The sequence below is a fragment of the Anomalospiza imberbis genome, chromosome 18, assembly GCF_031753505.1.
Source record: "Anomalospiza imberbis isolate Cuckoo-Finch-1a 21T00152 chromosome 18, ASM3175350v1, whole genome shotgun sequence".
Taxonomy (NCBI): Eukaryota; Metazoa; Chordata; class Aves; order Passeriformes; family Viduidae; genus Anomalospiza; species Anomalospiza imberbis.
The window spans coordinates 5,399,666-5,424,094 of record NC_089698.1 but is presented as its reverse complement, the minus strand read 5'-3'; the positions used below and the strand labels follow the sequence as shown (position 1 = coordinate 5,424,094).

General features: G+C 45.9%; 1 protein-coding gene across 3 annotated transcripts in view; it reads left to right on the top strand.

The window, feature by feature from the left end:
- The window catches only part of TTC28 (tetratricopeptide repeat domain 28), a 110,203-nt gene that overhangs the window by 46,270 nt on the left and 39,504 nt on the right, over nt 1-24,429 (top strand). For all 3 annotated transcript variants that reach the window (XM_068208690.1, XM_068208689.1, XM_068208691.1), the window contains 3 exons: nt 16,058-16,205; nt 17,830-18,102; nt 19,118-19,248. In XM_068208690.1, coding sequence (XP_068064791.1) covers nt 16,058-16,205; nt 17,830-18,102; nt 19,118-19,248 — 552 coding nt within the window. The remainder of the gene's footprint in view (nt 1-16,057; nt 16,206-17,829; nt 18,103-19,117; nt 19,249-24,429) is intronic.

The window sequence follows — 24,429 nt, the reverse complement described above, 5'->3', positions numbered from 1 at the left end:
TTGTTTGGGTGTCACTGGCTATGTGTGGTGGCTGGTGACAGTGCTATGCACGGAGCTTGTGGAGTCTCTCTGAATTAGTTTGCTTGCATCTGTGGGAAGAACTGGAGCCAAAAACCTCTCCTTTCAGAGGATTAGAATCACATCATTACTGGAGGGAGTTCAGAGAAGAGTGAAAAAAGTGATTAGGGGCCTGGAGGGACTGATGTATGAGGAAAGATCAAAGGGGCTGAATTTGTATCATTTGGATAACTGACTGAGTGGGGAACATAAAAGTCTGTGATTATGGAATGTGTATAAACAGGGATGCGTCAGGGAGAGATTATTCAATGTGGGATGATGAGGGCAATGGAATTACAGTAGAAAGGGGCAAACAGCTGTTAGATAGGAAAATTTCCCAGCAATGAGTTTGGGTGTTCAGTTGTGCCTTGTTGCAAATCCAGTGACTTGAGCTACTGTTTTTTAATTTAATGATGAACACACATAAAGTGTTTCAAATAGAGGTAGGAATGTAAAGTGAAGATTGGTGCAGCAGTGGCTCTCTGGTTTTATGTCCCTTTGGCCTCTGTGGCTGCATCTGCAAGGTCCATCCAGCTTGGGTGGGACTTGCTGAACAGAGAGCAATGAATTGTCAGAAAAAGGACTTCCCTGGCTTTTTTATCAGGTTAATGTGATGCTGAGAAGAGGTCACATCTCTGTAGCCTCTGTCCTGCTGCAGGTACTTGGGATTTCAGAAGATGAATACTCACACAGTCAGTAGCTGTGTTGCTTTGGTTCAGCAGTTTGGACTGCCTCGACTTTAAAGTGGGATCCAGGACCTTACTTCCAGAACCAGCAATTGCAGAAATCAGTGTTATTTTAGATGATATTTCCAGGATGCTGCTTTCATGCCTTCTGCCAGGTGTCTGTGCTCTGCATTTCATGGCAGCTACATTCCTACCTCTGCCACTGAATTGCATTTTTAACAACCTTAAATGAGTCTGGGCTGCTGTGTGAATTGACTGGTTATCTTCTCTACTGATGTTAATAATATCTTAATAAATGCAAAACATGTTTTGGAAATTTCAGACTTCAGTTGCAGCTGAATCTCTTTGCCTTCAAGCTAAAGATCTGTTTTAACTGAAGTGGTGGCTTGAAAGTTTTCTTTCCCACCTGCTTGTAATACCAAAGCCTGGGAGTAGAGTTGTTGTCATCATTTTCTACCTTGTTGATAGTTTAATGCAAATCTTTTACATTATATAACATATCTTTTCCAGTATAAACTGTTGTAGCACTCTGTTCTTTCCTGCGTGGCTGGGAATAATAAATAACCTGTTTGAGGCAATGCCCTGTGGCCTGTGCTTGTGGGTCAGCTTTGTCCCTGCTCTTGGGGGCTGTGCTCAGCCAGGTGGGGTCTGGTACAAGCCAGGAGGAGCTGGAGGAGATGAGGCAGGCCATGAGTGTACCTGATGTGAGGAGATGCCTGGCAGGAGATGTACTGAGCCTTGTGTGTGCAGGAAGGAGGATCAGTGTGTGTGTGTAGGGCAGGGATGGGTGTCTTTAAAGGCATAGGGATAGCGTATTCTCTTGGTACTTGTATTTCAGAGCAGAGGCTTATTGACTCAGCTACATGAAATAGTGATGCCTCCAAGCAGGATTTCCTTTGGGAGCAGTCACGTGAAAGGGCAAAGGGGAGATGATTGAAATTGAAACCTTCAGCCCCTGCTGAATTACTTTTCCATTTTTTTTAAGTGGGACTGAATTGCTGAAGGAACATTTACTCCTACACAGGTCTGTAAATGCTGTGTCCCTCTCTAGGATAGACAAGAGATGAGATGTGGCAGGGGTAATGTGCTGCATGTGGCATGAGAATTGCTCGTGGCTGGAACTGCTGTGTCTGCTGGGTATCGAGGAGATTTTCTTGTTGTGAATATGGTGGCTGTTGGCTGCTTTTCCCTTGGATTGCTATACAGAATCTCCCAGCTGTAAATGAAATGCATAGCCACAGGATTACATGTCAGCATCATTGTTTATAAACTGCTTTCCTCAAAGGAAGGATCTGGTGTGAGAGGTGCCCAGTGTCTGAGGTGGTGTTTGCCAGTGTTGGTGTAGGACAGCAGCTGATGGTTGGCTGACAAGCAGGCAGTCTTGTGGAGGCAGGTTTTCCCAGAGAGTTTTTTCAGATTTTCTGGTAAAAGTTTTTGTTTGTGGGTTTTTTGGTTTGATTTTTATTATGGAAAGACTTCTAATAGAATGTCAGAATGCAAATACCAAGATGGTCCTCAAAAAGGTTTGTCCTAGGCAGGCCTAAGAGGCTTCAGGCTCAAAGTAGTTTTCCTGAAGAGACTGCTAGAGGATTTCTTGATCTGCTAAAGTAGGTTTGACTTATTTTCTGACTGTAGGCTGCCTCGTGTGAGAGCTATCACAGAGCCATTTTTCAGAGCTTGGCTGTGTGTTTGCAATTTTGCCACAGTAGGAATTATTATTGTGAAAGCCAAAAGAATATGTGCAGAATCTGTGTGTTCAGTCCCAGTAAGGGATGGCCTTAGCACATTCCTTATCAAATGATAAATATCAAAATATCAATTTGTGTTATAGAAAAAATTAGAACATCTGATAGTGAATGCCCTATAACATATTTATAACAATTCTCTATATTATATTCAGTGTGTGGGGATCTGTGCTCATTCCTCACAGATCCTCTGATTTTCTCATATTTTTATGCCCAAAGATTGACCAGGAAAAGCATTTAAAATTGTGATTCCTGAATATGTTGGTTGAAGAAGTGCTTTGTGATTCATTGCTAATGGCTGCCAAGTTGCTGCAGACCTCATTGCACAATGCCATTAGTAGTCAAAGAACTCTTTACAACCAAGCAAAGATTTTACAAGGTGCAGTAGTTTTGATCACTATTACTCTGTTAATTGTGTTGCACTTGCTAACAAAGTATTGTTTCTGCTTTCCTCTGTGAAGTAAAAGAAATACAATGAAGAGTAGGTTGTTCTCCTTGCCTGTACCATGAAGGAGAGCCCTGAAATATTGATGGCAATGCTGATGTCTGAGCACAGAGGAGTTTACTGCCGTGACCTTCTGCTGGCTGGGCTGCAGCTCCAGATGGGGATTCAAATTCGATGAGCATGTGCCACATCTCACTTCTAGCAGCACGCAAGCTCTTCATCTTCTTGACAAGGGAGAGTGGGATTCAGCTGTTTCTCCTGCACAAGCTGGTGCTGCACTTCAGTGTTTTTGCCTGTGGAGAAAGATGGAAAATTGTTTGCACACTCCTCCAGCCTATCCTGGTCTTCCTGCAGGTTGGCTCTCCCTTCCCAAGTGTCCACTTCCCCACTCAGTTTGGTGTCCTCAGCAAATGTTGTCAGGCTGCACCTCTCCACCACTGTGTTCAGGAATGCACAATTCTGCAAGCTTTTCCTGATCAAGTCCGGTTGTACAGTGGTGGTTTGAGGAATGAAAAAGTGCATGCTCCGGGGCTGGCCTGAGAGACACCCACTGGATTCACAGATCCAGCGTTGTCTGGATTCCAAACAGACCAAAATGAGGTATCAGTATATATTGTTTTAAAAATCTTGATGCTTAGTCACCCCATCTCTTGCATGTTTAATTAACTTCTCCTTCATGTGGTTTCTGAGTGCAGAACAGGAGCCAAAACAGTCCTTTTAAATTGTGTCATATGATTGTCTTTTTTGCCCATGAGACTGTTGAAGTGGAAGGAGCAAAGCATGGCTGGAATTTATAACCTGTGACTCTCTTCACTGAAAACTGTAATTTTCAAAGCAAATCTCTGCAAGGGGACCATGTTACTGTGACTTCTCATGCAGTATCAATAATGTTCTTTTCAGTTTACATCAAACAGAGCAGGCCATTGCTTCCTGATCCAGTGGAAGCTCCGGTAATTGCTTCTGTAGGTTCCATTTATAGATCAGACTTCTATGACTAAATTTAATTACTTACAGCTGAATCCAGTGGAAGTAATAAGTTCAAAATAACCTCTGTCATGCTGCTGTGAAAGCAACATGTTCCCAGAAAAAGGTACTTCCTAATTGTTTCGTTTTTCAGAAGTTTTTAACTTTCACCTATTCATTGTCTGGTTGAGTGAAGAATGGAGCTTTGCAGGACTCTCCCGCTCAAAGCCACGGGCTGTGATGAAGCTCCTGTCTTGCCATTTCCAGGTTGTAGTGAGTCACAAATAGGTGACTGCAGGAGCTTTTGTTAGACCCAGCGTGGTGGTTGTCATCTTGCACAGTGATGTCCTTGAGCTGTGGCACCCTGATTGGAAGAATATTTGGAGATGTGTGATGAGAAAGAACAGATTGTCATGTAATGAGAGGAAAGCTTGGAATTATTTACTGAAGTGTTAACAAAGACCTAAAGGATGATGTTCTTGTTTTTCACTTAATTAGGCAATAATTGAATGAAAGACTGCTTAACTGATCTGCAGAAAAATTTGCTGCAGGACAATGCAGGGACGCAGTGACACTGGTGCAGTTGTGGCAATTGTACCTTTGCTTATGTCTCTGTTTCCATCCCACTGGATACAGACTATCTCAGACCTGCATTTTCTGATGTTCATATGGTCTGTTAGCATGATTGATCTGTGGCTGGCTGTGTTTTTTCTGTTGCATATGCATGAGTGCACACACGTGCTCACTTAAGTGAATTTAATTTCTTCATTCTTTGTCTTTTGCCTTTGTCTGGCACGTTGTCATTTAAATGACCAGTTCTTTCCAGACTTGTAAGTGTCAATTTCCATTTCTTTTTGAAACGTTTCCCCTGCCTTTTTAGCAGCCAGGTGTTGTCTGACTCTCTGTATTCAGTTACTGATAACCACCAGTGCACAAATCCCACTGTATAAGTGATGACACCAAGAGCCTCTGAAAAGTTTGTTGTATTTTACAAATAATGAATGGAGGTAATTAATGCCTCAGGAAATTTACTGTAATTTAATCTAGACTCTTTCATTTAAATGATATTTTTAAGAGAAACGTAGAAAAAATTATTATTGTGAAAGCCAAAAGAATATGTGCAAGAATAGCTCTATTGCATTTAATTTTTTCCCCTCAAATAATCTGATACATTACAAAATTCCTGTCAGCATAGGTGGAAAGGTGAATTCCTTGGTGACTGCTTGCCTTTTCCACAGGGAAAGCTACAGGCATGCAGCTCTGCTTCTGAATACTGCTCCTTCTTCCTAGGGAGATGCTCAGGGGAGTAGCTCAGCTGGGAAGGATTCCTCTGTCGTTTAAAGGATGAACTAGGAGGTAATTACTCATGCTACCAGGTCAGTCAGTATTGATGGGGGCTGTTTCAGGATATTAGTACGTGGGAACGTCTTTGATGGTTGAGAATTGATTTAAATCCTGCAAGCTTTGTTGTGTGTGACCTGCCTGTGTGCTCATATTATCTAAAGCAGGTTTCTAGGAAAGCAGATTGCCCAGACAGATTGAGCTGTGCTCTCTGATCCCATCATGGGTGGTTGGGTGTGGCAATTGTGGAATTCCACTTGGAAATGCAGGGATTCTTATTTGCTACCATACAGTTATTGATTAAACAGGCTGGGTATGGATTGCTGCACAGGTACCTGCCCAGCAGTGAATGCTAAAAATGTGAAAAAAATAACACTAAACCAATAAAATCTGACTGCACATAGCTACCTGGCAAGGTCCAAATGATGTCTGGGCAGAAGCTGTGCAGTGTTCATCCCCTGCTCTGCTGAGCAAATGGTTTTTAGTGGCACAGAGCTGTGGCTGGGGGCTTTGAGATACTGCAGACAGGTGAGCCTCTGGATCTGAGCTGGGTGAGCCTGAGTCTGGGTGACAGGGTGGCAGATGCCAGCCTGAAGCCAGCACAGGAGGGCTCCCTAGTCTCTTGTGCTGAGGAGCAGCACTGGGGCAAGGTGGTGCTGGGCAGCACTAAAGCAGGTTCAGAACCTGTGGGACCTCGTGCACAGGGCATGACTGAGGGCTCTACACATATTTATCTGAGCTTAGTGTTTGGAAGGGTGAGAGGGTTGAGTTTTCATCACCTCTTCCCTCTGGACCCTGTTCTTTAGTCTGTTCAGACCCATTCAAGTGTCTTGAAGCGTGCTGTGAGTGAACAGCTGATGACCCAGTACTGACATGGAGATAAATTATTCAGTGTGTCTTATTTGGGAATTCAAGGCTTCATGATGAAACCTACAAAACTGTATTATGCCTCTGACATTCTGAGATTTCATCACTGTATCTTCAATTATTCACTAAGCCTGCTTGTTGTCCTCCTGGCACTCTGGCAGGGCTGCAGGCCAGTGGCAAGCAGCAGGCAGTGTTTTCTTCTGTTTGTTCTCCTGCTTGCTCTTGGTACTTTGTGGGGGAGACTTTCCTGGTGCTAACTGTATTAAACCTCTCACCCAAAGTTAAAATTTATGCATTTCACAGACAGGGAAGAGTCTACAGCCATCCCTATTGCTGGAGGTTTCTCAGCGAGCTGTAATTATTGTGAGCTTTCTCCTTCCCTAGAGACAGAGTTTTCACTGTGGCTGCATTTACCCTGCACGAATGCCACAGCTGAACAGCAGTGACCTGGCTGTCAGAACATCCCCTGGGAAATGACAAAAGAAAGGCCAGTGGAAAGGGAAGTTGCAGGAAATGCTTAAGGAAGGGTTTGTCCTCGGGGTCACAGCCAAGGAGGTCTGTGCCAATGGTGCCTGCCTGGTGCTTGAGGTTCTGCCCGTGCCCAGGGGCTCCTGGCTGGAGTGGAGCTGTTACCATGAGGTGCTGTGTTGCAGAATGCTGTACAGATCTCAGTACCATAAGCCTCAAGCTGATGGTTTTGTAGGGGCAGTTGCTGTGTCTGTTAGTCAGGAGAGAATTAACACACCAGATTCTGCTGCGGAGCAGCTCCAGTGAAGTGGGACTGCCTTGTCCTCTGGCCAGGCCGTGCTCCTGGAGCAGGGCACTGCTTGGTTTTCTCCTCCAGCATTCCTGACCAGTGCCTCTGGAAGTGCAGGATCTCTCTTGGCTTAGCATGTCCCCTCATACTTGTGCTTCTACCACCTGGCACCTGCCTGCATCGGAGTCCAGAAGTAATGAGTTCCCGTGAGCTGGAAAGAACTGTGACACATCAAACATTTCTTGTTGGTTTTGGTCTCTCTGTAGCTATGTCTGCATGATTTGCAGTTTCTGTGCAGCCCTGATAACTTTTTCAGGAGTACAGGCTTGAGCTGTGCAGTCAGGCAAGCCCTGGCCTTGTGAGAATCCCTTCTGCTGAGTGTATCCTAACAGAGCAATGCTCCAGTATCTGCTGTGTGGAAATTTTAGTCTGTGGTGGATAATTTTAGAAAAGAGAACTGAAATTAATACTATGAACTCATTGCCTGACGAAGGAGAAATTTTCCTGTGGATGTACAAAAAAATATCTTCATTTCTCCTGGGATTCCTGGGGATGGAAAGTCTGAATCAAGGCTGGAGTCACCATACCAAGGCATGCCAAATACCTCAGAACTTAGAATATTTTCTTCCAAGCCAAGATCTTACACAAGTAATGGAGTTCACAGGATATGTGAGAAAGACCAGAACTTGTCTACATAGACACAGCTTTTGCTTTCTTTGTCATCACTTAAATAGCTTCAGCCAGATGAAAAACGGAGAGAATGTATGCGGAGGGAACAGAGCCTGCCCTTTACTGGGCTTGCCCTGAGCACAGAACTTAGGCATGGTTGTCATTAGAAAACATGCAGCCTCTTAAATTCAGGTATGTTCTGTAATAAAATGCTTTCTCCTGCCCACTCCAGATATTTGAATTAAGTACAGTTGTGACTTAAAGGTTACTTAAAGGTAGCTTAAAGATGTTGGAATAAGGATTTCCAGGTGATATTGCCTAGGGCAGCTTTCTGTCTGTTGAAGAGACAGAGAATGCCTCTGCTCATGTCCTCCACAGAGGAAGCCTTGCTCCATAGACACACATTCAGTAAATGGGAATAATAAGAAATTTGGCACTTTTGTGGAACTGACAGAAATCCAGTGAGTTCAATAGCAAAGTTGGAAATGCAGCCAGTACTCCTGCTGGTCTCCTGGCCTGTAGGAATAGAAGCTGCTAACTAGCATTTGGAACCTCTGGTGCCATTTGCTGTGTGATGAATAAAGGAAGGTAGATTACATTGTTTTCTGGTATTCCAGTACAGGCAATGCAATGTTTTGTGTTCCTAGAGCACAGACCCTTGCTGGCAAGGGAGATGTCTTTTCTTGGGGTTGCAAAGCTGAGAAGAACTGGGTGCTCTTCTACTGCTGTTTTGTCTCTTTTCTGAAGGCACAAGTGGATCAGTCTGATGGGTTGTTCTTCTCGTGGCTGGTGCAAGCAGCCGTGTGAAAACCCCAGGGATCATGTTGAAAACCAGCTCTTTGTGTTGGTTACCACTGCCTCAAGTTGGTGCTGATGTGTGTGAGAGGGAAGAGTCCCCAGTCCTTTGCTGTTCTGCCCTCAGTAGGGCTCCATTGCTTGAAGGATTTTACAGTGTATTAGAAAATGAAAATTGCTATTTTTGGACTTGGCTGTTGCAACCCCACTGAAGAATGACACCTATTCTGGAGTCCATCCAGATACTGTTCTAACAGCAAAACAGAGAAGTGGTAGGGCAACTAAAATAAAGCAGATGTTTAGCAGGGAAATAATTTACAGTTGGCCAGTTTGATGGTACCTCTTGACCCTTTCAGGGCTGTTCAATAAAACTAGCAGTTTCCATAGCAACTACTAAATTACTTGGTGCTTCAGAGATCTGTGATAAAGGAGGCGAATCATTGTAGGGAAACATGGTGTTGATGTTTTTCCCCTTTGCATTACAAGAGTAATGATCTGGCAAAACTTGCTAAATGGGACGCCCCTGCTGAAGAATTTTTCCCACGTTTACTTGGGCCAAAGAGATTTATATGTTTAGTACTTTTGCAAATTTGATTTTTCCCCTCTCCCCTGTCATCAGCTTTGTCCTTGGCAGGCGGTGCTGGCTGGGTGCTGGCAGGGTGAGCCAAGAGGCAGGAGATGTCTGCAGTAGGTGTGTGCTGGGCTTCTCTGTCACAGCCCCTGCTGAGCACCAGGTGCTTCTCCAGGGAATGTGGAACAGCTCCCCACTGCAGGCACAGCACCTGTGAGCACGTGGCTGTCACTGCTGTCCTGTGCTCTATGTGTATTGCATCTTATTTTCATCTTCTGCTCTGCTCTCCTGGGGATTGTACTGCTCAGATTTTTTTTCTACTTCACCAGTAAGAAAAGATGTAGCTTAAGATCAGGGCAGTCTTGAGAATGGACCCATGGAGATGTGTAGTAAGGAAGTGGTTTTGGGGCTTGTTTTCCACGAAGCCCAGTGTAATTCTAGTGGCTCTCAGGGTGCACTTCACTTTGAATGTTTGGTTGCATACAGAGCTGTTGCTCTTGTGGGGTCTGTCTGCTGTGTTGGAAAAACTGTCTGTGTTAAAATCCTGAAATGCTAGTTTAAAATATTGCACTTCACTCATTCTTGTGACACTCAAATCACCATTCGCTGATCAAAGTTTATCTGACTTCCAGCAGTTACAGAGGTTTTGAGTCATCTGGATGAAGTACCTTGTTGTGATGAGCCAAAGTTGTTAAAGGGTTGTTAAATGACCTCTGCTGTATCTTGTCTTAGTGCGGACAAGAGCGTTTCCAAAACAACCCTGAATGCTTTTCGGATTTACAGCAATCAAGCAGCAGCTAAAACCAGGAGGAGGTAGGATAATTGGGAAGTGCAAGACACACAGATTTTACAGATGGAGAGGGAAGCCAAGAGGGTCCACTATTGGGGTCCAGAGGAAGAGTACCTGGAATGGGGAAAAGAACTAAATTTACAATCTAAATCATGGTACAGTGCTGAAAGTAAACTAAGTACAGGGTAATAATGGTGTTCAAACCAGCCCTGCCTCTGCCCCAGGCTTCCCTGAGAAGCCACCTACAGGTGTCAGCTAATCCATTTAGTTTAAGTTTTGTATAATTCTGTATCTGTTAAATATCTAATAGTATCTTACAAAAACTGGTGTTACTTCTGAGCAGGATGCAAGGTGGCCTATCTTTTCTTCTGCCATTTCTGAAAGAAGCTGTTTAGCCAAAAATTGTGCCAAACTGTCCCTGTTCTCCTTGTGGAGGAGCTGTAGCAGATGCTGCAGTGCTGTGCCTGTTGGCTCAGGCAGAAGAGGCTGGTTCTGTTTTCCTTGTGCTGTACTTGGGCACTGACAGGTTGGTTGTTACTCCTCCAGAGCACTTTCCTTCCTCCACTCATAGCTGGTTCCTGCTGTTAAGTGATGGTTAAGAGTTGTAGCTGGTAAGTACAGGAAGATTGTCTGCTGGCATGTGCTGTTAGGGAAGGAGAGGGATGTCCTCTGAAGAGGGGTTCCAGGATGTAGCTGCTGTTCCTAGAGTAAGCCTGAAGCATGTGAGAAAGGAGCAACAAAGATAAGCTCTGTGAGAAGCTGGGCTGTTTACTTCAACTAAGTAAACAAAGGTTTGACTCTTTATTTACTGATTAAATTCAATTTATTTTGGGTGGGCAAGTGAGCTGTGCACAGAATCCCATTAAGCAGGTAGTGGAAGCACAATTAGTAAGAATGATTAAATGCTCTTTGGATAAAACCAGGCAAGATATTTTACGCACATAGACCCATCTTGTTTTTCTCTATATGTACCGTGGGTCTTAGAGGAAATTCCCATTTCTAAGTAATGTAGTTCTGTAAGAGTCATCTTGGAAACAGGTAGAAGATAAAGAAACAAAGCTGAAGAGACAACAAATCTGTTGTGCTGATTCTCCAGGGCAGGCTGACAGCTGTGGTTCAGGTGTCAGCCAGATGTAGGACTGTGAAGGAAAAGTGTTACCTGGGGTGCAGCCTTAATTTTGGGAAAGCAGGAATTCAGCTCGTGTGGTCAGCAGCAGTATTTATGCATGTGCCACATGTGTTCTGAATTAAAGTGCAATCTTCCCTCTCCTCACATTCCTGAAATCCCACAGCAGAGATTTGTCCGTATTTTTCTCTAAAATTTGGCTGTAAAACAGTTACAAGGGGAGAGGATGGATTCAACCTGGTGCTTGGCCCTGAGAAGCTGTGGCAGCTGTTCACACATCCCTCCCTTCTGCTGGTCCCTTGCAAGCTCTGGTCAGCCGTGGGCACAGCTGGCACGGGCAGCCCTGAGGGGCAGTGGGTCTGACTGCACAAGAGGTGTTCTGCAGACCGAGAACAGGCATTAAATGCATCAGAGATTATTCCTGCTGTTTTTGGCACCTTCTCCTGATCTGGCAAACCAAGGGAGCACTATGGAAGAAGCATTTTCTGTGTGTTTGCCTTTCCTGCCCCCATGGCTGACTGTCCAGGCCGACTGACAGCGGTATGAGGGTGGCTTGAGTTTCCTCCCCTGTGTACAATGGCAGCCTTTGTCTAAGACCAAGGTGCTTTTTTTTCAAGTTTTCCATGTTTGTTTGACAGGAATTTTCTGCTGCAAGTTCTCCTGATGCTGTTCCAGTTTTGTTCCTCTGTGTCTGTTATCCAGTTAATGTTGGCCAGCATTGTGCCATGTCCATGAGCCTGTGGGGTGAGGTTTGGTGGCAGAGGGACCAGGTGAGCCCTGGCAGGGCAGGATGGCCTGTGATGACAGTGGGATTCCTGCAGAAAGGGGGGATGCAGGGGGAGGCACAGGAGCTCCTGAGCAGGGAGGGGAGATCCCAAATGTAGAATCTGTTGTTGCTTAACCTGTGTGGGCAGGACCTTGACTTGGTTTTATTTGGCAAAATCTTAGGGAACTTAAAGGTCCCATTCATTATTTCCATGCTGTGTCTTTGTACTGTATTTTTATCTTCATTGCATATTTTGTATTACTTATAAACCAGTTACTGTTGCCTTAAACAGTTCTTGCATATTGACATCAAAAGATTTAATAAAAATTTCAGCTCCCCTCTTGATATGTTAGCTCAGTTATGACATTTGCATTCTAATCCTGTTTCAGATTGCACAGGGACATCTAGTATTCCTGGACTAGACAGTCACCTAGATGGGATCTCAGATGATGAGCAAATCAAAAAAGCTAATAAGCATGTTTATCTGTGTTCCCTGGACACTGCAGCCATCCGTCCAGTGGCAGCTCCTAGTAGGACAGAGAGAAATTCTCCTTTTACATTAAATGGGCTATAATAAACACAGGTGGAAATACTGGTGTGTACAGAAACTACGTGGATCAATAAATTGGGCAGAAAACATAGGACTTATGCTTAGAATTGCAGTGAGGGGCTGTGCCTGCCTGGGCAGATGCTGACTGTGCTGTGGCCTGGCCACCAGCTGGCCCCACAGAACTGCCCTGGCCAAGGGGCAGGGCTGTCTCTGTGCCCTTCTCATGCTCATACAAGTTTGTTAAAATTATGCTGAGGGTAGGAAATGCAGTAAAAAACTGTATTCCAGCCACGGAAACATGGAATGTTCTGAAAAGTATGGGGCAAGGAGGCGAGTCTGCAAAAATGAGTGGCAAAACCTGAATGAGGTAGGAAGACTTATTCAACCCTTTGAGTCCTGTGCTGGGAGTGATGCCACTTCACCTCTCTGGATTCTGTCCTGAGGCCAGCAGTGTGAGCAGCATCTGTGTTTTACATGGCTCAGAAGTCTCAAGTGCCAAATATATTTTGCCAGTTAATTAATTAGAGTAAATTATTTTTGCTTCCAGAATATCAACAGTGCTTTCAGAGGTATTATGGATAAAAAGTGCTATCTGTTCCTTGTCCTCCCTCCTTCCCTTGGCTGTATGAAATTGGGTGGCTGGGCAGAAGCGCAGCCTGTTGTGCAGAAGGCTGAGCCCACCTGGCTGTGTGAGCCTGCACTGGTGTTTGATTCTCAGAGAGGTGTGGGAATGCTCACTTAACAGCCCCTCCAATGTAGTTCTGGGGACTTGATGAGATTGGCTGCTTTGTAGAGCTGCTTTGGACTCTAATCCCTTCCCAAAGGGTTCCTGCTGGCAAGAGCTGCTCTCCCTGTCCTTCTGTGGGCAGTGGGTGTGCTGGGCAGAGCTCAGGCTGGAGGGGTGGGTGCAGGTGCTGGGAACCCCTGACATGCTGGGACTCTGGAGGTGGGAACAGCACAGCTGGGTCCATCCTGCTAAAACAAGGGCAGGAGAAAATGATTCCCATTGAGGGAGATGCATCTGGTGCCAAATTCCAGCTGAGAATGAGACTTTCTTCTTGCACAGTGCCTTGTTCCTGCAAAGTGTGGTGCAGACACTGCAGAAATGAAAGAGATGGTTCCAGCTGTCTGTACTGAGACACTTGAGAATGCAGAGAGCCAGGTTAGAAAACACCTGCTGTTTCTGTCTTGTCTTTAGTGAAACATTGTCTCTCTCCGTGCTTTAATCTTCTTAAAAGGAATTGATAGTTTTTTCTTATTTGGGATCACTGGAAAATTAATGTAACTGTTACTGTAGAGTGAGCACTGTAGTATCTTCACATAAAGTGATTTAAAATTTAAAGCCTGCTCAGCAGGGGAAGGCTCTGTCTGTGTCGGGACCAGGAGCTGCTCCTTGGCTCATTCCTTCAGCTGCAGCTGCTGGCTCCCTGCCTTCCCTTTTCCTCTCCTCTTCTAAAGGGTGATTCTCACCATTTCCTCTTTGCAGACTTTTCCCCTTGATACAGTGTCTTCATTCCAATGCTAAACTAACTTGTGAATGCCTCTTGGGGAGGAAATAGGTGATGTGAATGCTTTTTATTTATTTAGTTAAAGGTCTGTGGAGAACACATTGTGCAGAGAGCATTCTTATGTATGCTGGAAACTGGAAGAGGAAGGAAGGGTTTTTTGCAGGAGCAAAATAGGCCAAAATTGTACTTTCTGCTATGATTAATAGGGTTCTCTTTTGGGCTTTGAATGTTGTGTTTGTATTCAAATTAAGCAGTTTCCAGGGGCACTTCCAGGAATAGATGTGGGGAGCGGATAAAAGCCCTTTCCGTAAAGGATGTTCAGAATGTGCGGAACTGAACTGGATGTTCGTGGGTCTTGTCTCCTCCTGACACCTGGAGCCCTTGTGTCTCCTCCATGTGCAGGGTTCAGAGGATGGGGATTCTCATTTCTCAGCATTCAGGATGTGCCAGTGAAGCACAAGGTGCTGAAGATCCCCACACAGCACACGGAGCTCGGTGCTGGCGGCTGCGTGTCCGTGCCCACCTTCTGCAGAGCTGAACCAGGCAGGCACGGCTGTCCTGGACCAAGCAGCCTTGTGGGCTGGAGAGGTCCCAGTCAGAGTCGTGCTGTGTCCAACTCCCTCTCTCGTCAGGCAGTAAAGAAAGCAATTAGATGGTAATTCTGCAAAAACAAGACTTAATAGTGTACAGCATGATTTAGGTGACACTTCACACTCTGCTGGGAGGACTTGTGCTTGGTGGCTGCTGCATGTTGTTAGTTCTTTGTATTTTCTTTGATTTAAAGCTTCATGCTTGTAATCTAGTTAACAATGAATTGGGTTTCCAGTACAGTGGCTTGTTTGGTTCAATAAGAACACATTTATACTAAAGGTTAATGAAAAGCATTTTGCTTTCATTGAATTCATTAAAAGGGGTTCTACAATCAAGACTTAATAATGGAAAAGAGATTAAATATTCATGTCTCTAAATTTCTCACATCATTTCTGATTTTCCTTAATCGCTGCCTTCCTGGATTGGAATCCAAAAGTGCCTGAATGCTCTAACGAGTTCAAAAATTAATTAAAGATTTCTCCTGTTAAAAGACTTCCCAGATATATACCTAATGTATCTTGAGTGCAGATCTCTGTGCTATTATGGACGAAGAGAGAGTGATGAGGTCGTAGCCAAGAGAGCCAGTCTCAAGGAACAGTATTGGTTTTTAAAGCCCTTTTAAATGATACAAATAATGCTTTATCCTCTTTATTTGTTCTACTGAAATAGGCTTGAATGAACTCAAAGTGCCGCAAAATTTACATTTGAGAGGTATTAGCTAGGCATGAAGATAAAACCTGAGTAACAGGCATGAAAGGTGCTTAAAGATTCAAGACCTTTTTATAACATTGTGTCCAGATGTGTGTGCTACAAATACCTGAGTACTTTGTAAATACTGGATTGTGTTTTCTGTGATCTTTTTCCCCAGTATCTCTCAGGCAGCTCTGGGTATGCTTTGGGCCAGGGCTTTGCTTGTGCTCGTTGTGTGAGCCGAGTGTGTGTCTGAAGTTCCTGCTTTGTGTGTAGGTCTCTGGTATGCCAGTGTGTGCAGATTTGGGAGCTCTGTTTGGGAATGCTTTGCATCTGCATATTGGTGTTGCTGATGTAGAAACGGAGATATGTGGTGTTAGGAGATACAAGTTACTTTGAAGGTATTGCAGGTTCCCATAAATGGTTTTCTGGAAAATTAGGAAATTAAGAAAATTCGTCTTGTAAACAGTTTCAGAATTACGAGTGTCTTGCTTTAGTCTAAGAAGCTTGTATAGATCAATGTATACAATAAACATACACACATGTGCATGTGTGTTGTATATATAGTACACTTAGCAAGTGGGGCAGTGCTGGACAGTGTCTGCCACAGTGAATGTGAGTGGAGAAAGAAGGCTCAGCTCCTGGCTGCATCTTTGTGTTGTGTTTCATTGCAGCTTGAGCTTTCAGTACATTTTGGGCCCTGCTAGTGCTGGATGTTGATATTGGACTTGTTGGCAAGAGCTGATGAGAGGGGAAGTGGGTTGCTTCTGTGCTGTGTGAGCCAAGACTGGAAAGGAGGGTCTTGAGAAAAAGTATCTCGTTAAAAGTAGTTAAGAAGTAGTATTTGGCCAGGTCCAAGGGTGAAGCTTTGCCTTACTAGAAGTGACCAACCCTGGACCCCAAAACAGTTCAGAGGCCTTGCTAAGGCTCAGAAGGTGATCACAGAGAGGGGGTACACGCTGGTGGGGTTCACAGACCAGACTGCAATGTTGGGTGGCAGTGATTGTAGCCACGCGACCAGAGAAGCCGAAGTGCCATGCTGTGGCCTGCTGTCCACCAGCAGGAGGTCAGGAGCTGTGTTATTTGTGCCTGTTTGTGCTGGCTCAGTGATGGGCATTGCTATTGCCTCTGTTCCTGCAGGCATACTTCCGTCAGGGCGTGGCCCTGCAGTACCTGGGACGCCATGCGGATGCGCTGGCCGCCTTTGCCTCGGGGCTGGCGCAGGATCCCAAGAGCCTTCAGCTTCTGGTCGGCATGGTCGAGGCCGCCATGAAGTCTCCCATGCGAGGTAAGCACACGGGGGTTCTCAGGGGTGTCACCTGCTGCTGAGCTAGCCAGAGGTGGGAGCCTCGGTCCCAGCATCTGAGGACAGGAGAACCTGGAGGGCTGAAGGGAAAGATTTCAAGATTTGGCTTCTCTGCTGAGTCAGAAGGGTGCTAAGAATGGAGCCTGAAGTTACAGGAGGAACAGAAACTATCTTTCTGGTTAAGTGGGGCAGTAAGATGGTGATGGCCAGCTTGAGGGGCACTGGAGAAGAATCAGACTGGGTTTGTACAGCAGTTCCCATGGAGTCCTTGTTGGTTTTTCCTTTCTTCCAGTATCGGTGCAGGCAGAGGTGTGTGCTGCTGTGGCGCTGCCTGTGTTGTTACTGGAACAACTTCCCACAATGTTTAGGTTGGGAACAGCACATCTGAAATGCCCCAGGCCAGTGTTTGCCCCAGAAGAGCACATCAGCAGCTTTTCTGTGGTACTGCTGTCTCTGAAAACACAGCATTCCAGAAGGCAAAAAGGCTGCTCTGCTAATTCGCTTCTGTTCAAGCAGTGTTTGCAATCACAGAGACCTTGAAGCCATATGAGCTGTGCAGTGTTTTGCCTCCCTTTCATCGTGTCCCCGTTTCCAAGATTTTTTTCTCTAGAGGAAGGGGGTTGTCTCCTCCTAGCTCTGTGTCTCTTGCAGGCTTTGTGCTGCAATGCCCTAATGCTGTTAGTCAGGAGGGAACATGGCAATTGTCCTCCTCAGCAGATGGTGCTGGGGGCCACAGGGCTTAGGAGCCAAGGAGCACTGAAATGAAAAAATATCCTTGTTGGTATTTGCTTTTTTACAGTGTTTTTCTCCATCCTCCAAAACGAATTCATCTGGAAGTTTCTGTCCTATACAGCAGTTACCTGGTGAATGCAATTTGATTTGCTAACCAGAGGTGCTCAGGCTGCTGCTTAGAATGCAGGTTATATGGTATTCTGTGGGAGCATCCCCAAATTTGGCAGGATGATCTCTGGCTGGCTGCCCTGCAGCTGTGTATCAACTGTGCTCCCTGCTGCAGTTAGACAAATTGAAGCAGTTGGGCAGGTCCAGTGCTATCATGCCACAGGAACACTGTCTCCTGCAGAAGGAGCAGCTTCTTTCTGCAGTTTTGGTCACCTCTCTTAGCACACATCGTGTGCTGCTTGGGTATCTGGACAGGCACAGACTTTGCAGACGTTCATCTGAAGGTTTGTGCTGAAAGAGCAAAAACTGCAGTGCTCTCAGACACTGCAGATGGCCCATTTCCAGTTTCCTACAAAATTCCACAGTTATCTTCTGTATTCCTTCTGCCATTAAGCCAGACTTCAGAGCTCAGGCTGAGACTGCTCTATGCTGAGACTGCTCTAAGCTCTGTTTTTATGCTGCCTTCCTGAAGTGCTTTCTGCAAGGCAAAGAGCAGCTTGCCAGGTGATCTGTCTTGATATGCCAGATCTTAGATGGTACCTTTGAGCCCCAAGCTCCCTTAATAAATCTTCATTGAATTTGGGCTGTCTGGCCCTTAAGTCATGTGTCATCTGTTTACAAAAAAGTCAAGATGAGTTGTGAAGGTGATTCCTGATGCAAATAACTTGGTTTGCTCAGTACCTCTGTCTTTGGTTTTGCACTTCAGAGTCCCTGGAGCCCACCTACCAACAACTGCAGAAGATGAAGCTGGACAAGAGCCCCTTTGTTGTGGTGTCTGTGATTGGTCAGGAGCTCCTGACTGCAGGCCACCACGGGGCCTCTGTGGTGGTGCTAGAGGCTGCCCTGAAGATTGGCACTTGCAGCCTGAAGCTGCGGGGATCGGTGTTCTCTGCGCTGAGCAGTGCGTACTGGTCCCTCGGGAACACGGAGAAAAGCACTGGATACATGCAGCAGGACTTGGACGTAGCCAAGAGTTTAGGTAAGAATCCTCCTTTCACTTCTGGAGGGCTGGGTTGGGACTGGTGAAACAAATCAAGAGCTAGGCTAATGATCAGCATCTCTCTCGAATGCTCAGGTGTCTGTGGGTTTTCACAAGCTGCTAAATCCAATTGGAAGCTTCTGAAATGAGCACACTGCAGGTTTGTGCATCCCTATTTGCCTGCCTGTGTGAAGGGGCAGATGAACAATGAATGCGCTAAGGTTTTACAGGGTCTTCTAATTACCTCATGTCATGTATGTGAAAATTGCTCTTATTCCCTGTGTTGACTCGGACTCAAGACCTTACATGAGTCTTAAATGAAGCCATCTGCTTTTCCAAGATGGACAAAAGTACTCGCTCCAAGATTCTGGGGCAGTAGCCAGGGAAGGAACAAATCAGTAGTGACACAATGATGAACAAAGTGTGTTTAAAAATAAACAAATTCAAAAATCCCTTTTGAGTACTGTATATTCTGCACAGTAAGAGCATTTGGCTTTGTGGGGTGCTGTAGGAGAGCAGACAAGTGTGAGACAAAGCCCTGACTGTGCAGAGCTGGAGAGACAATGCCCAAAGGCTTGAGCCAGGACTGTTCACTGGGAGCATAAGAACTGCTCTCTTGAAGGTGGTTGTAGGTGTACTTTGTACATCTGAGCTGTGCTGCAGAATTGCTTTCTGGAGAAAGCTGGCATGCTTTGTGCTTATTCTAGGCCTTGGCCCTTGACTGACCTTCACAGTGTCAAGCAAGGAATAAGCAGGGAGGAATGGAAAATTGCCAAGTGTTAGGCCACAGAAGAAAGTAAAACAATTCCAAAAATAAGATTGATGGCTACTGTAGAAGTTTCTGAAGGCCAGCAAAGAGGGAAGTTCGGCTCTGTATTAAACATAAAGATGAGTTTGTTCTAATGCTGGTTCTCACACCAGAACATCACTTGTACCCCATGTTTTAGTCTTCCCACTGGATGCTTCCAGCAGTGCCTGTATTAGCTAATCTTTGTTTTGTTTGCATGTGACACAGGTGACCAGACAGGAGAATGCCGAGCTCACGGAAATCTGGGCTCTGCATTCTTCTCCAAAGGAAATTACCGGGAAGCCCTTACTAACCACAGACATCAGCTGGTGCTTGCCATGAAGCTCAAGGACAGAGAGGTAGGAAGCGTTTTAAACAGTCAAAGCTGGTAGTCTGCCCTGCGTGGTCTTCCAGACAGATCTGGACATGTAAAAATGCCTTGTCTGTCTACCCTCTTTTACCCCAAGAATTTGGAAGCCGTGACTTCTCCTCCTGAGTGTCCACTTGCCTTTTGTTAAGGAAAGTCTTTTTACCAGTAGATACAATATATGAGTGCAAGGGGCAGGATGCTTGGGTTGTCCATTTGCCTCCCCCATCTCTTTCCGAGCAGGTCCTTTTGCCTTGCCATCCTTGTTCCTACAGCACAGAGGCTCTGGGCTCCAGGAGCAGGAGCTGCTGCTGGGTCGGTGTCAGTACCACATTGCTGCAGCTGAGCCCTCGCTGTCCTCAGCACATTTCACCGCGTTACAGGTGCTGCTGACCTGGACTCTGCTAAGCTGCATCCTAAGTTGTGCCTTTTCCAGACAGGAAATGGGCAGGATCCCTGTCCCCCGTGTTCGCATAAAATACACTCAGTCTAAACACCAGTGAGAGGAAAAGGAACCCATGCAAACCTGAAAACAAGTTGTGCAGGATCTGCTTTGCCTTGACCATTCAATTATGCTGGGCTCCCTGCCAGTGCAGGGAAGCGGGCTGCATGGGCTGAGGAGGCTGTCCCAAGGCATTTCTACTGAAAGTTCACTGTAAGGACAGAATCATATTTTAGTGCACGGATACAAAACCTATCCCCTGCTCCAGGGATTCCCCTCTCTACTGTGAGTGGGAAAATGGAGACTGATGATTGCATGGCAGCAAGGCAGGTGGGAATTCATGTAAGCACAGGTGGTTTTGGGGGAGATCTAAAAGCTGAGGACGATCAGTTTCCCACTGGTAAGTTGTGGAAAGAAATCTGCTAGAATTTGCTGAATGCTTTACTGCTTTACTAACTTGGTAAGTTAAATATCAGGTAAACCTTGGAAAAATGCATCTTTCAGTAGGTTGTGGAAGGACTGTGGCTGGAGAAGAGACTTCCTAGACATTTTCTTGATTATTTTACCAGCTGGAAAACCTCCTGAATCACTTCTGATTTCCTTGTTTCTGTTCATGAAGGGCAGAAAAGCTGTTACTTGTTATTGTTTGTGGAGTTTTCTTGATCCGGGTCCCTGTTGCTGCTAACAGGGTAACCTGTGTGGCTGCTGCTCTTCCATGGGGTTTCTTGCCCCGTGGAAGAGCCCCATGGGTTTCATACCCCATTGTGGGGAGCCCCAGGCTGGCCTGGGATGTGGGGCTGGAGCATTTTGCCTGGTCTTCAGCCCACTGATTTAAACAGATCTCACTGAGGGGAGTCCAGGGAATGAGGGCTAATCGTAATAGTCCTTAGTTCATGACACATCTGGGCACATAATTAACAGTTATTGACAACAAATGACTACTTGGTTTAGCAAGAAAGCTGAGCTTCTTGGATTTCCTGTAGGATGTAACCACAGGAAATTAATTTGGCGCTTTCTGATGACATCATCTTGACCACAGAGCTTCCTCTGAACAAAAGGCTGTTTTTCTTGGCCTCCTTTGCAGACATTTTTATAATGCAAATGTTATAAAGTTGCAGTAGGGCTGATGTGAATTCCAGCAGAAGGGAATTTGGTGTGCGACTGTAATGAGGTAATTGTTTTACCCCTGACTGTACAGAGAATTGGCAGAAAAGGTAGAAAGTGCTCCTTTGTATGGGATACTGCTGTCTTTGGAGGGGCTGTCAGGTTCTGAGGCTGGTGGAACAAATGTTTGCTGGGTAGTGCTGCCCATAAATGGAAGAGGAGGTTGCAGAGGGTCTGTTTGGAGCATTCAGGTGTGTCCTCCCCCATGCATGCCTGGAGAAAGGGAGCTGTCAGCTGAGCAGGAAAGCATCTCAGCTGCTCACAGAGGCTCAAGATTTTACATGTTTTTCTTCCTTGGCACGGGGAGTCTGTGCAGCTCCTGTTACAAATACAGACTATGTGTCCAGGCAGGCCATTTGCTCTTTCTGTCAGTGTGGGGAGAAGCTAGAGCTGTTTTGCTGTACTTGTGTCCAGAGAGAGCATGGGGCAGGTGTTGCAGGGATTTGGCATACCTGTAGTGTCTCTAGGAGGGAATTTGGGGGATTGAACACAAGTGTGGGTTTGGTCTGTGCAGGTGAGGGAGAAGACTAATTCTTAGTGAGATGGTGTGAAGGGCACCATGAAACAGACATCTCAGGTAAGGAATGGGTTGGATTTTTTGACCAGTTTCAGTAGCTGGTCAAGAAATTCAAATGAGCTGGTTCTGTGGCTATTCCTGTCCCTGCTTCAGCCGTGTCACTGGTGGCAGGGTGGACATCACTCATTGTGTAGCCCCATGGCAGCAGTACAAAGTGTAACCATCCCATCCTGAGTAAGGAGGGTGCTCACAGCCCATCTGAACTAGGAGGGAACACATGGGCAGGGGGCTGCAGGACCCTGGCTCAGTGCCTGTGTGCACCTCAAGAGCTGATCTTGGGGCATCTCTCTTGGCACCAGCTCCAACTGAGGCCCACACAATTTGTGCAGAGGTGGAAAATAAAACTTTCCTGGGCTGTTGGGGCCTCTGGTCTTGTCTTTTCCTCACTCATTCAGAGCCAGCTGCAGGCTGTTGGAGTTGATCCACTCCTGTCTTGCAGGAAGGAGCTGCTGCCTGTGCAGGGGTAATTGCCACTGGGCAGGAATAAGAAGGGCCACTCTGAGCAGACCTGGCTGCAGTGGAGTGAAATGTAGTCTTTACTTCCTTGCTGATTGATAAAGATGGATAAAGAGTTGCAGCCCTGTCTTAGAGCAGCAGCAGCCTCATGTTCTTGTGACATATTCCATGCTCTCCGTGACTGAAATGTCAGCACTACTGTCCAGCAGTTCATGTGCCAAGGAAATCCCATTCTGGTAGCTCGAGCTGCTGCTCTTTTTTCCAGTCTCTGCTCAGTGCTCATGAAAGTGCTGGGAGTTGTACAAAGAGAGGTTCCCCAAAGCAGCAGCCAAGGTACTGGAATGTGCCAGAGGAGGAGTGGCAGATGATGTTAGCAGGGAAGACTGCATCACATTACTTTAGCTTGTTGTCTTTTTCTTGTCAGAAAAGCTGGCTCTGATGAGCAGCAGAAGCTTGCAGCCTGTTTCTCCTCAGAGTGGTCTGAGGGCTGCAGTTACACCAGCCCATAATGCAGGTGCTGAATGTTATGTCTATACTCTATTTCTGAATTAATTGCTTTGGTTTTAACACCAGGTAGCCTAATCTTCTGGAAACCATCAGGTAACTCATGTAGGTAGGATGTGTTGATGCCACATCACAAGCTGTGATTTAGACAAGGATTATGCAGCTGATGAGCTATGCCAGGATCAGAGGAAAGAATGGAATCAAAATGTAAATTTGAAAGCTTTTGATGCCTGTAACACTACTCTCCCGTGTCCCTTTTCATTGCTAGCTGCTCCTCAGGTGTCCAGAACTGTCTTGTATTAGGAATTCTGTAAGGCCAGAGTGCCAGTGTAGAGCCAGTGATGTGTGATTTCTTGAGTGGCCCTTTTTGATGACCATTCTGAAGGCCCTGTGTTCCTTCCAGAGCATTTCAATTAGAGAAGTAGCACTTGAGTTTTGGAGCTGTGAGTGGCTGACAAGCAGAAATGGACAGGAAAGGGAAAGCTGTGGAGTTCCTTCTTGAGTCCAGTGTCCAAACCCTCACAAAGGCTGTGCTTGAATCCTGCCATGCAGAGGCCATGGACACCACAGGAACTCTCAGTCTAATAGCTCCCTTCTCTCCTGGGCCCTCAGACGCCTTCGATTACAGCCCCGCTGTTCAGAAATAGCAGGGCAGCATGGCAGGATCATAAACTAACCATCATGAAATGAGTGCTTGTGCTGCCAGCATGGAGCTCTTGGGAAGGATGCTGCTGCCAGAAAGCCACTGGGCGCTGGCAGCCCCTCTGTGCTGGCTGGCAGGCACGCTTTGAGCTGAACTGAGCCTTCCCCTGGGATGCAGCATCTCTCTTCACCATGCAGGAGTGAACAGAAGTGTTGGGTGAGAAAGAGGATTCTCTGCACCCCTGAATTCTCCCAAGGGCTGGGATGAAGGTGCAACTGAGCACTTTCTGGTGCCCCTTTTCTCTGGAGTGTGGCTGAGGGAAGGGCAAAGAGCCAAGGACAGACTGATGGACTGTGTCAGTGGTGTCTTCCTCTGGTTTGACATGATGACCAACAGCTTGCAGCAGTCATTCCTGGCCTGGTTTTGAAGGGATTTCCCCCCACCTCCCTCTGGAAGCAGCTATTTGTGGAAGGAAAAGGTGCAGAACTGCTGGGGCTCAGTGCCCTCTTGTTACTGACCCTTTGTATCAACCTCTGGCTGCTGCCCTGGACATCTCCATGAGCATCTGTGGCTTTGGGAATTCTCTGCAGCAGGTGGGTGTGCTCAGTAACTTGATGAGCCAGGTTTTGCTGTCTCAAGATGCTTTTTAAAACGATTGCAAATGTAAGGCAGAGTTCATGTTTGCAGCTTCAGCAGATTTTGTTCAGAAAGGCTGACTATTTGCAGGAAATGGGGATGATGAAGATGATAATTAGAACTGGGTAGTTAAGTAGCACAGAATAAAGATGTTTATTTAGCAGGCTTTGGTGGGTTTTCTGTGTCACCTTTCTCTGGCATATCTATGAGGATTCCTGTGTGGCAGGGGAATTGCACACAGAATGCAGAAATTCCCACTGGAAAGAGAAACCATGGGCTTGCAACCCAGGTGACTCCAGAATCCAGCTGGATGCTCTGCTTCCTGCTACAGAGGGCATTGCCATGGAGCTGGATGTACCTGGAGCCATGACTGGGAGGGGTCACCAACCACTCTGCATCCCTGGAGGAGGAGTATTAAGGAGTATAGTTCCTGGGGCAGATTTAATACTTGGTTGGATTCTATTGAGAATTTGAACATTCTGCAACTGTCTGAACATACTTTGTGAGCAGCTCAGCCACTGGTAGTTATTTAGGTTTGCAGTTTTTGGTAGTTTTTCCCAGTCTCCTTCAAAGCAATGAAACTCAGTATAAAGCTCCCACATTTGGTAAACTGCAGCTCCTCGCTTCAGGCTGTGCAAATCAAAGATCAAATTTCACCCTCTTGTTTCCAGAAGGAGATGCAGAAGGAAAGATAGATCATTCCTTTCTAATGAAATCTGTAAATTCTGTAAAGCTAAGGTTTTCTGCCCTT